The sequence below is a fragment of a genome, unplaced genomic scaffold (genome assembly GCF_019419815.1).
Source record: "Pyrus x bretschneideri cultivar Hongxiangsu unplaced genomic scaffold, Pyrus_bretschneideri_v1 Contig57, whole genome shotgun sequence".
Classification (NCBI taxonomy): Eukaryota; Viridiplantae; Streptophyta; class Magnoliopsida; order Rosales; family Rosaceae; genus Pyrus; species Pyrus x bretschneideri.
This window is the reverse complement of record NW_025999795.1, coordinates 1,627,970-1,643,145: the sequence shown is the minus strand read 5'-3', so window position 1 is coordinate 1,643,145 and position 15,176 is coordinate 1,627,970. Positions and strand designations below refer to the sequence as shown.

The following is a 15,176-nucleotide window of genomic DNA, read 5'->3' as shown; positions in this document are numbered from 1 at the left end:
ATGAACTTAAAGTGAAAAAGGAAAAAAATTACGAAAGCTTATATAACAACACGTACAATTATAGTTTGAAAACCCGTTGTAGACAATTTTAAATGTATAATGTATGTTAATTTCTACATTTCTAATATGACATGATTAGACATAAATTGTATAATTAGGGTTAGTAGTTAGCTAATTAGTGATCGTTGACACAATCGAGAGAAAAAAATAGAAATAGTAAATTTCATTCATGAGTTATATCTCTGAGGATATAAGTCAAGAAATCAAAGTATCATACTTTTCAATGGACCAGAAGGGTCAAAACCTTAAACGTTTTGATAAAAAAATTAAAAATTAAAAAATAAAAAACAAATAGAAACAATCAAATAACAAAAACTTGGAAGTGAGAAGGTTCTGAGCCTTCATTGGCTCGACCAGTGATTCCCACCAATACGCCTATCCGCACAGGCATCAGACGCATTAGATTCAAACTGAACAGGAAGAAAACTAGGCTCTCCACTCATCGCCGTCGGCCTTGCCGCCGCGGATCAACCAGGTTCCACAGCCGACGCCATCACAGCTTAATAACTAAAATCTCCTTTTTGCTATTTCGTTAACAAGACTGGTTTATAAAGGTTTCTATTCTTCTCGAATCATTCATTGAAGTTTTTTAACAAAGTACCAACAACTTCTACAATACACGAGTTTTAACAAGACAAGAAGTAATCAGTTGAAAATACAAAACTACAGCGAATATAAACTACACAAGCATTACGCTTCCGTTCCAATTGCTAAAATCATTATTTAGCATTAGAATTTTCAAATCATTTCAGAGAATACCAAAGGCCATATATAACATTCACCAAAAGAAAAAGAAACTAAAATAATACTCAAAATACATGATGTTTTGAACCATATCAAAATTTGGGTAGTGAACATCCTTATGGGAAGAGCCATGTGAGAATTTGGAGTTTGGTGGCAAAAAATGGATGAAAAGTTCGAAAGTCACATTCACATCAACTTGACTCAGTGATCTCCCACCACCACCACCACCACCAGCAGCACCACGTGAGCTGGCAATTCCCTTTGCCTTTGGTCTTGTGAATGTAGGGTACCCGTCTAGATCTATCGATCTATCCCTGGCCAACCTTCACTTATAGGAGAGACCAAAGAAAGGGGCACCTGGTTTGACTTAAATACAATTTACTTGCGCAGACAATATAATTGACCATTAGTCACTAGCTATCTTTATGCAATTTGTCCACCACAAGAAATCGGCCTTTAAGGTGGGTTTTCCGATCGAATGGTGATTTCTAACAAGACATGCTTCACTCATTTCTCACTTCGTTTGACAAAATTTGAAAGTAAATTGGAAAATATTATCCGAGACAATCAGGCCGTTCAGCCGGGCAGATGGGGGATGTTTTGTGCCTATAGTGGACAATCACATGGTCAGGTCGTTCATATTTTTTGATCTCTCAGGAAACCGGGGTAGATTTATGACAACTTAATTGGCAGTGGTTGGCCGTGTTAATGAGATAAACTAAGCACCAATGAAATATCACCGTTGTATGAAAGTTTAACACACAAAAATAGTACTTGACTTGAGATATAACTGCAGTGATATCTCCATGTTGGCAGCCATAATTGCAGGTCACTTAATTCGAAAGACAAAAAAAATAAGTTACACGTAATGGATGCGTTACATGCAAGTTTCTCTCCCATGCAAGAAGAAACCGCATTTGTGGAGTTGTGGCCTAAGTTTCATGGTATTTCCATTTTGATGAAATTTGTTTTATAGTTTGGCTATATATAATCTGAGCTGCTTCGAGGAAGGTCAGATTCCTGGCTCCCAGCACAATTTTTCTCCAAAACGTCACGACAGCACCGCCACAAACACTTCAAATCAAAATCCAAGGAACCATATAAAAGTGGCAACGACTCCAGGGAATCATTGAGTTATATGACCAAAAAGAACAAAGCAACTTATTCTCTTATATAATGTTAAAAAATATACAACAAAAATAAACAATAACTATATTCTTACAGTTACCAAGGGTAAAAAGAGCATTTATCCACTAATGCATGGTTTGGGCCAAGAATTACCGCTTGAGTGTAATTTAGAGTGATAGATCGGCCAAGAATGCCACCCCGGTGGACGGCAACCATGACGACCCGTATATAAACTGTCGCACGGTGAACCTAGCCGCCTCCACCTGGGATGTAATGACCCGATACCCCGGCCAAGTTACCCGTTTGCCTATCGCTCCGCCGGGGCCATAGTTCATGTATTCACCATAATATAGCGTATCGAGAGCAAAAGTGGCATTCCACTCAAGCCATCCATGTGGATGTACGTGATCACCAATGAACGATAACATGTACACTGCCCTAGAGTACAGCTTCCACGGACGGCCTAGATACGTTGAGAAGTTACCCTTTGATCCCTCGAGCTCTGGAGTGGCGAGAATCCGGCAAGCATGGATTGAAATGCCCGTGTTCTGATTCGGGTCCTTTCGATTTTGGGCAGTGATTGTGTTTTTTTGGAAGGCCATGGGCTTGCGAGCGTAGATGCTACAGTTTTGGAACACTACGGCCGCATTGCCAAAAATGAAGTCTACCGTACCGTAAATGTCCGTTTCACGGATGAATTGACGATTCGAGTGCACGTAAAATGTGTCTTGGTATCCGATAATGTTGCAAAGGTAGACCACGGCGTGGTCCGCCCCAATTCGAAGGGCAACGGCTTGGTGCTTGGCCGGTCCGGCGTAGTTCTCGAACGTTATGTCACGTGCAATAAAACCAGCTCCGGTAGCAGCTGTGGACCAAAAAGAAATAAATTCAATAAACCATATTTCTGTATTCACCTATAAAATATGGCTATGAAATATGGCCATTGACAAGTCACCTACCTCCAATAATGTGATTTGTCTTGCTTTCAACTATTGTGGGTTTGAAATGACACAAAGACTACTAATCAGTTTCTTTATATGATGCTAACCCTAAATTCCCAAATTAGTAAGCTTACAAAGCCTCCAATGGAATAATTTAGATGCCACCTATTTGCAGTAAAAAGTGGAAGAAAACGGCTAACATCTTAAACAAGAGAGAAACTTTCATGCAACGTGACTTTTTATTATGCGAAACGGGTGTGCTATTCACACACTTCTTTTTACTTCTCACACATTCTTTATTAATTTCTGTCATTTGATCTTCTTTAAATCATTCGATCCGACGGTTGCAAATTAAAAAGGTATGTATGAAGTAAAAAGAGATGTGTGAGTAGCACACTCCTATGCGAAATTATAAGCTAGTGACCGGTTTGCCCACCCATATTTAAAGCTCATCTTCGATTGTTATTGATTTATTCAATCTAAAGACCAAAAACAAAACTAAAAGAGTACGAAGCGAGTGAGTGAAAACCACTTCCCAACTTTCTAAAGTAGGTAGGCTTCCCTTGTTGGGAGATGGGGTTGGAAAGGTAATTTGAGGCTATGAGATCAGACAAGCATCACCACGTGCAAGTAGTAACGCATGTCATGCATGGTAATGAGTGATGTGGCCCACATGTTTACGGTGACCACAGAGAAAGAGGACGGTGATTCAAAATTACAACGTGAAAGACGACGGTATTTGACGGAACTTACCGAAGGATGCAGTGTGGAATGTGGTCAGGTTCTGAGAGACGCTTTTCCCGCCGGTGATTACTGTTTTGCCCTTCCCGTCTCCGACGAACATCAAGTTGGTCTTCTTCCTCCCCACCTTCAAATTCTTCTCTTCGTATCTAAAATATAAACAAGTAATCATCCTTAATAGTTTACCGAAAGCCGAAAAATGAAATCCAACTTACGACAAAAACTTGATAATGTTGTGGGTTAAATTATTAAGTGTCAAGGAAGGAAGATCCATGAGGATTAAACTCGCATCATAGTACATATGCGTTATTATTTTTCGTCCCTACAGTAAAGTGTTGTTTGCGACAAAAATTTACTTATATAAAAAATGTCACATTTCAGTAGCACAAGTCATTTACAAGATCATATATAACAATAGTTAACTTGAAATATTGTCATCATAACATTCAAATGCAGGAAAATTCCACTCGAAATTCATATGCATACATACATTTTGAACTATCAATGGGGTTCTCTCCGGATGCTCTGGATCCTTCAATTATGGAGTTGATGAGAGAGAGATGGAGAAGAGGGAAAAAGATGAACATAAAAATATGAATAGAAAAAGAAATGAACAGAAGATGAACTGAAGAAGATGAAAGAAGTTGAACAGAAGAGTGAGGGTGAAAATAAAGGATCAGGATGGAAGGGATCGAAGAGGAATCGTTGAACTACGAAGTGCATGACAGCAGAGAGTAAAATTGATGACCACACAAGTCAAGTAGGTGTCACATTACATGCAAAAATCCAACGTGCACCGTACAGTTACTATATGGATATGTGTCATGACTTGCGACCAATCTCCACCGACAACCACCCCACACACAACATAACGAAGATAAAATAAAAAATTCAAATTCCATGGATGGGCACCATATTAATTAAAAACATGACATCACTTACCAATTTCAAAGAAAACAAGGGGTATTTTCGTAAACGTGATTAGTAGAGGAGGAGGAGGGGGAGGGCGTGGTAGAAGGATTAATAAGTTCTCTCACATGATTATGGTTGTGTATTGTCAGAGGGAGCTCGCTCAAGTCAATGCTCCAATCGATACAGACAAGGAATTAACACAAAGTTTTCTCCAAAAAAAAAAAAAAAAAAGGAATTAACACAAAGTTTGGAGAAAAATCTTTTGGAGAAAAATCTTTTCACCGACATAATGTTAATCTAAAGCAACTACATAACATCGGATGCCAAAAAGTAATTAAACGAAAAGGGGAAAAAGTAATGTTTAGATGAAATCTTTTTCTAAAAGAGCTTTTACATTATATAAATAATGTTATTTAGACAAATAAAATTAGGTATATTAGCGCACGAATCACGACTACCGAATTTAAATACAATGTTATGGTCCACCTTATAATTCCCCTAAAAGAAAATTCAACATCAATAGCGAGTATGAGCAGTGGTGTGTCTAAATAATTGAACGAAAAGAAAGAAAAAAGTTGGAGGGAATAAAAGTGCCAAAGTGAACAACTTTATGGAGTGAGTTCTAGTTACCTTCCTGCCCTGACGTAAATAATTGTCCGACGAGAACTATACTCCGGCGCCTTTTTGATCGCTTCGGCGATCGTCTTGTACGTCCCATTGCCGTCTTTTGACACGATAATATCCGCCTGTATCTGCGATACCGGCACCGACAGCAGCCTCCTCTCCCTCCTTCCTAACCACCTCGGAAAATCTCGCGAGACGTCAGCATTATCCCCCATTATATCACGCTCCATTTCTGAATTCCCCAACAACCTCCTCCGCTTGTTCTGTATCGGCACCCCGGAGAAATCGTCGCCCGCGACCGCCGAGTAAATCGCGAGGCAGTTGCTCACCAGTTCTGACAAGTCCTTGAGCCGCTGGTCCATCTCGTTCTTGACGTCGCCGCCCTTGATTTGCGCAAAACCCTCCCCGCACGTGTCCTGGTTCGTGAGCGCCCCGCTCAGCCACGTCCGGACATCTTGTGTGGACGAGGACCCCACGCCGGGGGCGACGGAGGTGAGGGCCCGGGAGAGGGCGTCTACGGAGTCGTCGAGGAGCTCGAGGCAGTCGTCATAGGCGGAGCGGGAGTGGGGGTCCATCTGGCGGTAGGAGAGGGAGGAGGATAGGTAGAGCGCCTTGCTGAGTCGGTGCAGAGTCATGTTGAAGGAAATGTGGACGAGGTCCAGCTCCGACGCGGCGTTGGAGCCGGGGAAGTCGAGGAGGGAGTCGACGCAGAGGGAGGGGAAGCGCGTCTTTGCGCATGCGTTTGAGATGGCCTGCGTCGGCTTGCGGTGGAGGGCGGAGGAGACGGCGGAGTTTGAGGCTTTGGATTTTCCGACGATGAGTACCACGGCCGAGACGGCGGAGGCTAGGATGAGTGCCACGGCGAGGAGGAACATTAGGATGAGCTTGTTCTTGCGGCTGCGGCCGTTGGAGCAGGAGGATGACGTGGCAGTTTGTGGGAGTGATGGGTTTTCAGCCCCGTAGAGACTTGGGGAGCCTCCAGGGTCCGACGGCTGGAGTCTGCCGTAGCCCATTTCTCTTTAGGTGCAGAACTGAGAATGGAAAGTTTACGACGTTGTTAGGACTGATATAGTGAAATTACTAAAATCGACAGCAGCAGCTCGCTCTGCTGCAGCTAAAAGACTGAGGGAGGGAATGAAAGAAGATCGAAGAAGTGCGGGGTTTTAATATAGAGTGGGGGCTGTATATTTATATGATTGGGAAATTAACTCATTTTTAAATTAGGTTTAAAATCTAAACAATATGAACAAAGTGGGGACGTGGGAGAATAAAAGAGGTTGTTGTGAGGTCGATGTCGAAGAGGAGATGAGCTGGCTGCAACTTTCAATAACTTAAACACAAAACGTTGCAGTAATATTGTACTCGTGATATGTAAATTCTTCTTTGCATAATTTATAGAGATACCCAAAACCCAAAAGAGGTTTTTCAGTCTTCTTTCTTTCTATCTTCCTTCTTCTCTGTTTTTAAATTTTTACTTAATTTTGGTTTTAGTTGATTAATTTATTTGAATATTGCTTTGAACAAGTGGAGTAGCTAGGAGGGTCAAAATCGTTATCAAAGTTGAGTGCTGTACACAGTGCATGCATTTGCATGATTCTCTTAGCTCTTAAGCTAAACTGTATGCTAAGACTAGTGCTTCTTGCTCTTTTTCCTTTATGCTATGTACCTAGAGAATCCAGTTTCAACAAGAAATATCACTTTTTTAAGGCTTCTTGCTATCGAAGTAAATTTTTCACTCCAAACTTTTAGAGTAGATTAATGTTTAGACTAAATATGAATTAAGGATTGAAGCATCTGATCGAGCTCCGGAGATGAATACTAAAAGAACCTATCTGATGCATCATCGATCTCAAACAGCTCAATCAAGCGGGTATGCATAAGTTATATGATGAAATTAAACGGCTGGATGCGCATTAGTTATTATAATGTATATTTGTATTAATTAGGGGTTTAAGCATTGTTGAACTTTTAAGTTTTAATCCATTTGAACAAAGAATCACCTTTCCAGGCTTTTGGCTAGCTGTATAAAGGTTTCAACTTCCCTTGGTTTAATTAACTACAAGCTCATTTTTATATAGTAATTAAACTTTTGTCTTTGTATATTAGAAATTTCAGAAGGGGCTAGGTAGTTTTGTTAAACAATATATATATTGAAAGAATCAGACTCAGTCAAAAGTTCCCCACAGTTTAACATATATAATAATACTTTGTCCATATATCCGAAACATGCATGCGCCCCTTGTTTTCAAATGAAAACTGGTATAGTGATATAACTTCGGGGTTTTTTGAAATGGGTCTAAAGTAACTAAAAATTGGACTTATTTTAAAAGTCAAAAATCACTAAAAATTAGACCTATTTCAAAAGGTAGTCTATAAAATTAGACATATTTCAAATTTTCCCTATAACTTCTTATGAAACTAATTTAATTATTTAGACTTGTAATAATATTCGGAAGGACCTAATTTCAAAAAGTAATATATGCGGAAAAGTCAAATTAAAAACAAAAAGAGGAAGTCTTGAGCTATAGATTTAGGTCAATCTAGCGAAACTCGTTGGCAATATTTTTAAAACGACTAAAATTTTTTTTGATGAAATTTTTTTATAACTGATTTTTAATAAATATGTAAGTAAATTTTGAAAAAAAACATTTGAAGTATTTTTTTACAAGAAGTACATAACTGGTAATTCTTCCAAAAAACATTTCAAATGCTTTTGAACCCAAAAACAATTTCAATCATTTAAATCTAAAATAGAATTTTCCGAATGATTGATTCATGACATAGCTGTTTGTAGATTTTGCCAAAATATGTATGGTATCTAATGTATATAGTGACATGTATAGATATACCGATGTGATGCTGGCTTCCACATCAAATTGATCTTCTACTTGTAATATTGTATTAATTGATAACAATATGAATAGGACTAATACGCACCTTTTAAGGGTTTGATAACCAAAAAGTGAGACGAAACGCGATGATGATGGTAACAAATTAAACCTCTTCATCTCCACGACGTACGTTCTCTTACAGTGAGCAGAACAATATGCATCCAGAGAGTCCACGAATTGACCACCGACTACTGATGACCACCGACTCTACTGATGACGATAACTGGTGTTTAGCCGTTCAGGGTTTTTTCGTTTGGTCCGATTTACACAGGGGCTGCCTCCTAATTACCAATACATTACAGAACCATATTCATATGATGGCGGATAAGTAAAATCATTTTTTTACACAATTTTTTACATATATTTTTGTGGAAATCACTTCATAATATATTTAACGATCGTAGCGTTTATCTTTTAGATCTTTCCTCAAAGATTATGCTTAAAAAAAAAAAAAAAAAAAAACCCAAATATGCAATTATATGATTGTTGGATTAAGGGTTTAGGGTTTTTTTTAGAACCATATTCGTCAATTTTCTTCACTACAAATAAATGTCTTAACGGTTTTGGATTTGTCTAATTTTTTGGAAAAATTATCTACGGGTGATAACCTAAAAGATAGACGGTTTAAATTCTTGAAACACGTTAGGAAGTGGGCTCTCAAAAAGCGTGTGTCAAAAGTTATGTTTTTTAGCCAAAATGGTCCCTAAGATTTTCATAACTCATCATTTTGGTCCCTCAGATTTGAAATCAATAAAAGTGGTCCCTGAGATTGTCCACCATCAATCATTTTGGTCATTCTATGAAATATTATGTTAAATAAAGATCAAAATGATAAAAATACCCTTAGTTCAATAAATAATAGGCCAAAATAATTTGACAAAAATTGAGGATATTTTTGTCATTTTATTCTTATTTAATGGAGATTTTTCACGAAATGACCAAATGGACAATCTCAGGGACTAAAGTGAGGAGTTATGCAAATCTCAAAGATTAAAGTGATAAGTTATGCAAATGTCATTAAATATTTTAGCTAAAAAGTCCAAAAGTTATGTAAAAAAAGTAGTGTCGTATATGTGTGTGTGTGTGTGTGTGTGTGTGTACAAATATAATGATAATATATAAGGGTTTTTGGTACAAATTAAATGCATTTACAGTTGTCGACCCTGCTAAGATTTAAGTCGTAATATCCACCCCTATATCTGTCACATTTAGTATGAAAACGAACTATGATCAGTTTTATAATTATAACTTAACCAAAATAGGTCAAAGCTAAGATTGCTTTCATAAATTAATTTCAATTAAGATGTTATATTAATTAGATTTTCTCTTGCTTTCATAAATTAAATTAAATTAAGATGTTATAAATTTAATTATATTTTCTCATTCAAATTTCAATGCCCAACTCCATGATGTAGGCCTTTATATATACCCACTTTTGTCAAAGCAACTCAATAATAAACCAAATAATAACAAAATGGATTGTAGATGTGGGGAGCTTGTGCCAAGATGTGCAGTGACAGGGAAAAGAAGAAAAGGGACTCAAAAGGTGCATGATTGATTACCCGATGAGGAAGGCAAACCATTTGGTGGTGAAGAAAAAAATTGGGAAAAAGCAATCTTTCACGATTTTGGAGAGTCCCGTGACATTAATTTATATATTTAATAAATAAAACTTTAGTAAAATTGTAATTCAAATCCTAATAACTAAGAAAGTGCAGCACTAAAAATCTAGTAAGAAAGGGTTATTATAATAGGAAAAAGAGAAAAGAAAATATGAATTTTTTATAATTATTTTCTGGGCTTAGCGTTCAATTAAAATATGGAGCAAATTAACTTGTTTATAGTCATACGACCTCACGGACTCACGGGCACGGACACCGAAACCTTCTGTGTGCTAATGATAGCATGTCTTGTTTTGTATGATTATGTTTTAGCATGTTACGCCCCATATCAATATATTCATGTCAGAAAAATCGATCTCTTCCAACGAATTAGTGTCATCATAAACATGGGTCCTACTAAAATTCACCAATAGTGTTCATCTCAAAATTGTATAGTATATACTATGCTCTGAAGCATAAAGTTTCCAGTAAGATTCACCGACAATGTTTATCTCAAAATTGTATTTAATTTACAGTATGCTTACGAAGAATATTATATTGAGTATTATCAATGAATAATTATTTTGATTTAAATACGTCCTCTACGTAATTAGTTGTATATGCAACTGAAAAAAAAATGATTTGGTTGCCTACGAAATCCAGTAGGGATCCGTAGAAAGAGAAAGATTTGACCAGGTTGATAAAATTTGAGGAGAGTGGTCACACTCACACCAAGCGAAGCTTACAAAGCAAGAGATTGAAAGCCATGCTGCCATGCTGCCATGCAACTGCATGTGCCTAATTATATGAAGGTAGGGAACACAGGGCCTCTTGCTGGCTTCGTAATCACATGGTTTGTTTAATTTTTGTTTCTAATTAACGTATCTCTACATATACATTGATTTATCATTATTTGGAGCCATGCACTGATTAATGCTACAGCTCATCTAAGCAATGCTTGACAAAACTATTCATCAATTATGTTTTCTCAAAATAATTTACTCGCAATATATATGAGGGCTCAAACGCTAACCAGTTAGTAACTTAATACAGATTTAACTACTCATATGAGTTCACTTCACAAAATAGTCTCATAATCTGAATCGCTCATTTTTTTATTATTGTTGTGAGTATTTCATTATTTGTCAACAACACTGTATTTGTTTATTTATCATGTTACGGTTAAATAACTTGTTAACGTCGGAAGCTTTTGTATGTATACATCAATGAGTGTTTCATATATAGTTAGGCTTTCTTTAAAGAGCATCGACATGGACATGGTGGAGTTATCCACATGCTTCCCTAACTAAAACAGCGCAGTATGATCCATTGTAGACAATCAATCATACATGCATCATTTTTTAAATTGTATTAAATTGTATACACCATTTATATTTAAATTCGACACACAAACACATATATAAGAGGGACGTCATAATCATATTCATTAAACCAAACTAAGATTTCTAAAAGCAACAGGAGTTAATTAAAACGACATGACTTTCCCCTACATGTAGAGCCATTTCACAAGAGAAAAATGATAGAAAACAACTTCCACCCATCGCGTTCACTTTTGGCTAGATATATAGGTAAATCACAGATCAGTCACAGCCCAGCCCAAGGATTAAGCTAATTAACTTCCATATAACTAGGATTAATCTAATAAAGTATAAGATAATGATAATCAAGATTTGGTTGCGTTCTTTTTGCAAGTAGACGTTTTTTTTTGGGTGTTTGTTTCTAGAATTTTTGGTTTGAGAGCACCCAGTACCAGAATTTTTGGTTTGCTTTACAAGAGTTTTTCCTACGAATCAAATTTTGTTGCCCAAAGTGACTTTACTTGACAAATTTTTCAGTTGGAGGGCAAAGCTAGTCAACACTTAAGTTTTACTCAAAACCTTGATGCGACAGAAGAGAGTCGTAGGGCAAAGTGAAACTCGTCAGGCAACGTTTTGGCGCCAGGAGGGAAAAATGACTCGTAATATCTGAAGATTTGCCAAACAAAACTGAGGTTCAACGGCTAAGTTAATTTTGCCCGGTGGCCCAGTTTGTCGGTTCAAATGTGCTTATCATTGAACAAAGGCCCAAAATGACATGTAAAAAAACCCACCGACGAAATCTTTGCTCAATGAACTCTTGCTTTAGGAGCCAAACTATTCTTCTGACAAATGCCTTTTTTGTTTGTACTGACCTCAAATTTAATACAAAATACATTAAAATTTGTACCCTTTATTAATTTTATGATTAAACCGCTAGCATCACTTGAAAAATTATATATAGACAATCGATTGTACTAAGCATTGAAACACAAAACGTTGACTAATATTATGTGCAAATGGAAACAGAGAGAGATGTTATTGGATACAATTGTAAGGCAGCTGTCCACTATGTTGATCGAGAGATATCAATATCAAAGACATTGAGAAATTGCGATGTTTGTGACAAGTAGTCATACAAACCACACGTTATATGGTTGTCGTTTGTACGTTTAGTCACCTCTCTGGCCTCACCTTTGCCTATTACGGGACTAGAAAAAGGAGAAAAAGAAGATGGAGGGATCATGCATGGCCCATGCATGTTGAGTTAATGGATGGAGGGGATGTAGTGGAAGTTCGTTGTGGAGTTTGGACTCTTTGGACGTTGTATGAGAAAACTATTATAATCTAGGATAATGTTAGGGAGATCAAACTTTTAAATTAAATTTGCAAATCAAATGATACGTCATTAATAAGAAATAAGCAGGTTAATCAACATTTGAGTAATAATCCAATCATCAACAACCACATAATTTGATTTACAAAATTTGGTTTAAAAATTTGGTTTCTATTACATTACCCAAATCTTAAACATACATAATCTTGGTGCTCACAATGTATGATCACTTGGGACATATATTAATTAGGGTTCACATAAAACGTCTTCTTTTTTCTTTGTTAACGAAGAATATGATAATCAGATATGGGACCTCCTGTGGCGTTATGAAGATAAATACTATCAAACTAAAAGCTAGTTGATACATATAATGTATTCTTCCTCGTATGCACATTAGTCAACTAAGAAAGGTATTGAAAAAAAACTATTGGTTTGAGTCGGTTTTTTTTTTTTTTTTTTTTTTATGAGTGAAAACTTTTGTACCTTCTTTTCTCTGTTTTCTTAACAAATGGTATGATAACTTACACCAAATTCATCAAATTAACTTGATCAAGTGAATGACCTTCTTTTCCCTTTATAAAAAAATTGAGAAGAAGAAAGAAAAAAAAAAAAAATCCCTTTCATGGGACAAACTAAGAATGTGGACGGGCGAAACTCTTGTATTTTTTTAAAACTTATATTGTGGGCTCACAAAGCCCAAAATCAGAAAAAGAGAGTGCTGAGCCCATATTGTTTAAAAAATAAAATTATAAGGCAAAAATAGGCTGGAGGTGCGGGGAATCGAACCCCGTGCCTCTCGCATGCGAAGCGAGCGCTCTACCATATGAGCTACACCCCCATTAATGGTTCGTTTATTAGTCGCCATATTTAAATTTAATAATTTCCACGCAGACAAGTCGTACTGTTCATATTTTGGGCGTGACGCGTGAGGGCGGTGAACATGGAGCCAGCTGAGACAAATAAAGCACCTGCAGTACTCATGGGGAGTCAATCACGAAAGAAGATCATCATCGTCTGAATCTAAGTCCTGTTAGACAAATAAGGAATATGGTTGGAGTCCTTGTGTAATTGTATATAATATTATTATTGAAAAAATAAGCCGTACTACAGCCGTACTACAGCCGTCCTACCTTGTCCTACCTACACACTAGCCGTCCTACAGCCGTCCTACCTTGTCCTACCTACACACTAGGACGGCTACCTTGTCCTACCTACACATTTGTATCATGTATATATATCCTTGTAATCTTGTAGAGAAAGATAATGAAAAAATAAGCATTCTCTTCCATTTGCATTCTTTTCCATAAGCATTCTCTTCCATTTGCATTCTCTTCCATTTTTCCACATTCATGTATCAATAACAAATATAATTTTTAGCCTACATACCTTTTTCTACATGGTATACAGAGCAGGTTTATAACCCTAGCCCTAATTTTTTTTTCGGCAGCTTTCTCTGCCGTTCCCATGGCTGTTCGTGGTCCGTCCCGTCCCTCCTCTGCTCGTCCTCCCCTCCACTGCACCTACTGCAATTTTGATTATCATACCCGAGACACCTGCCATAAACTTCATGGCTATCCCGTTGGCTATCCCCTCCATGGCCAACCGTGGCGACCACCGCGCCGTGCCACTGCTTCCAGTTCTTCCCGCAGCCATGCACCTTCCAGTCCTCCCCAGCAGCCACGGTTTTCTGCTTCCCGGCCACATAATTTCACCCAGGCCCATCACGTGCAAGGCACCCAGGCCCCCGCCTCCTCTTCTACTCCAGCGACCCACCAAGTGCACGGGACCCAACCCACTTTGCATGACTTGCAGCTTGCCATGCCTGACCTCTCTGCCGAGCAGCACTCCCGTGTTCTAGCTGCTCTACGTGACACCACCACCCCCTCCTCAGGCCAATGCCGTGCTCACTACTGATTTTGCCCAAGGTTTGTTACCTGTCACCTCTCGTCATGGTCAATGGATTCTTGACAGTGGTGCTACAGATCATATTACTTCTTCCGCTTCAGGTTTGGTTAATCGTTCTCCTTCACATTTGCCGCCTGTTTCTTTGCCTAGTGGTGCTTCCGCTCCCATTACTTTTACCGGCAGTCTTCCTTTAAATTCCTCAGTTACTTTGAAGGATGTTTTATGTGTCCCTAATTTCCGAGTGGACCTTTTATCGGTTGGTAAACTTACAGATGGATTATCGTGTTCCATAACCTTCTTTCCTTCTTGGTGTGTTTTGCAGGACTTGGTTTCGAAGGCGATGATTGGTGTGGGTAAGCGACGTGGCGATCTGTATTACCTTGTGGCCCTTACCTCTTCTCTCCCCACCCGTCAACCTCTCTGCAACATCATTACCATCCCCTTCTCCCTCTGGCATAGGCGTCTTGGTCACCCCTCCTCCACTCGTTTGCAAGCTTTAGCATCTAGCTCTCTTAATTGCACTTTTGATTCTAGTCATATTTGTGATGTTTGTCCGTTGGCAAAACAAACTCGTCAACCTTTTCCTTTGAGTTCAATTTCATCAACTTTCCCTTTTGCTTTAATTCATTGTGATATTTGGGGCCCGAATCGTCAATCTTCTCTTTCTGGTGCTAATTATTTCTTAACCATTGTGGATGATTTTTCTCGCTTTACGTGGGTCTTCCTCATGAAACATAAATCCGACACTCAACAATTAATTAAGGATTTTTTTGCTTATGTCACTACCCAATTCCGCACTACCATCCAATGCATTCGTACTGACAATGGTGGTGAATTTTTATCTCTTCGTAGTTTTTTCTCTGATCATGGGGTGCTTTTACAAACTTCTTGTGTTTATACCCCTCAACAAAATGGAGTTGTTGAAAGAAAACATCGTCATCTTCTTGAAACCGCTCGCGCCCTTCGTTTTCAATCCC

The 15,176-nt window shown here is 38.1% G+C and overlaps 1 protein-coding gene and 1 non-coding gene across 2 annotated transcripts; both read right to left on the bottom strand.

The window, feature by feature from the left end:
• Nucleotides 1-1,953: 1,953 nt before the first annotated feature.
• Nucleotides 1,954-6,163, bottom strand: LOC103943418 (probable pectinesterase/pectinesterase inhibitor 34). The gene is made up of 3 exons (XM_009353724.3): nucleotides 5,157-6,163; nucleotides 3,627-3,763; nucleotides 1,954-2,797 (listed from the first exon to the last, which is right to left on the bottom strand). The coding sequence occupies exons 1-3, from the start codon at nucleotides 6,161-6,163 to the stop codon at nucleotides 2,100-2,102; spliced, it is 1,842 nt and encodes a 613-aa protein (XP_009351999.2). The 3' UTR covers nucleotides 1,954-2,099.
• A 6,896-nt stretch (nucleotides 6,164-13,059) lies between these two features.
• TRNAA-CGC lies at nucleotides 13,060-13,132 on the bottom strand. Its single transcript has one exon. It is a non-coding gene; the product is annotated as a tRNA-Ala (tRNA).
• Nucleotides 13,133-15,176: the final 2,044 nt, after the last annotated feature.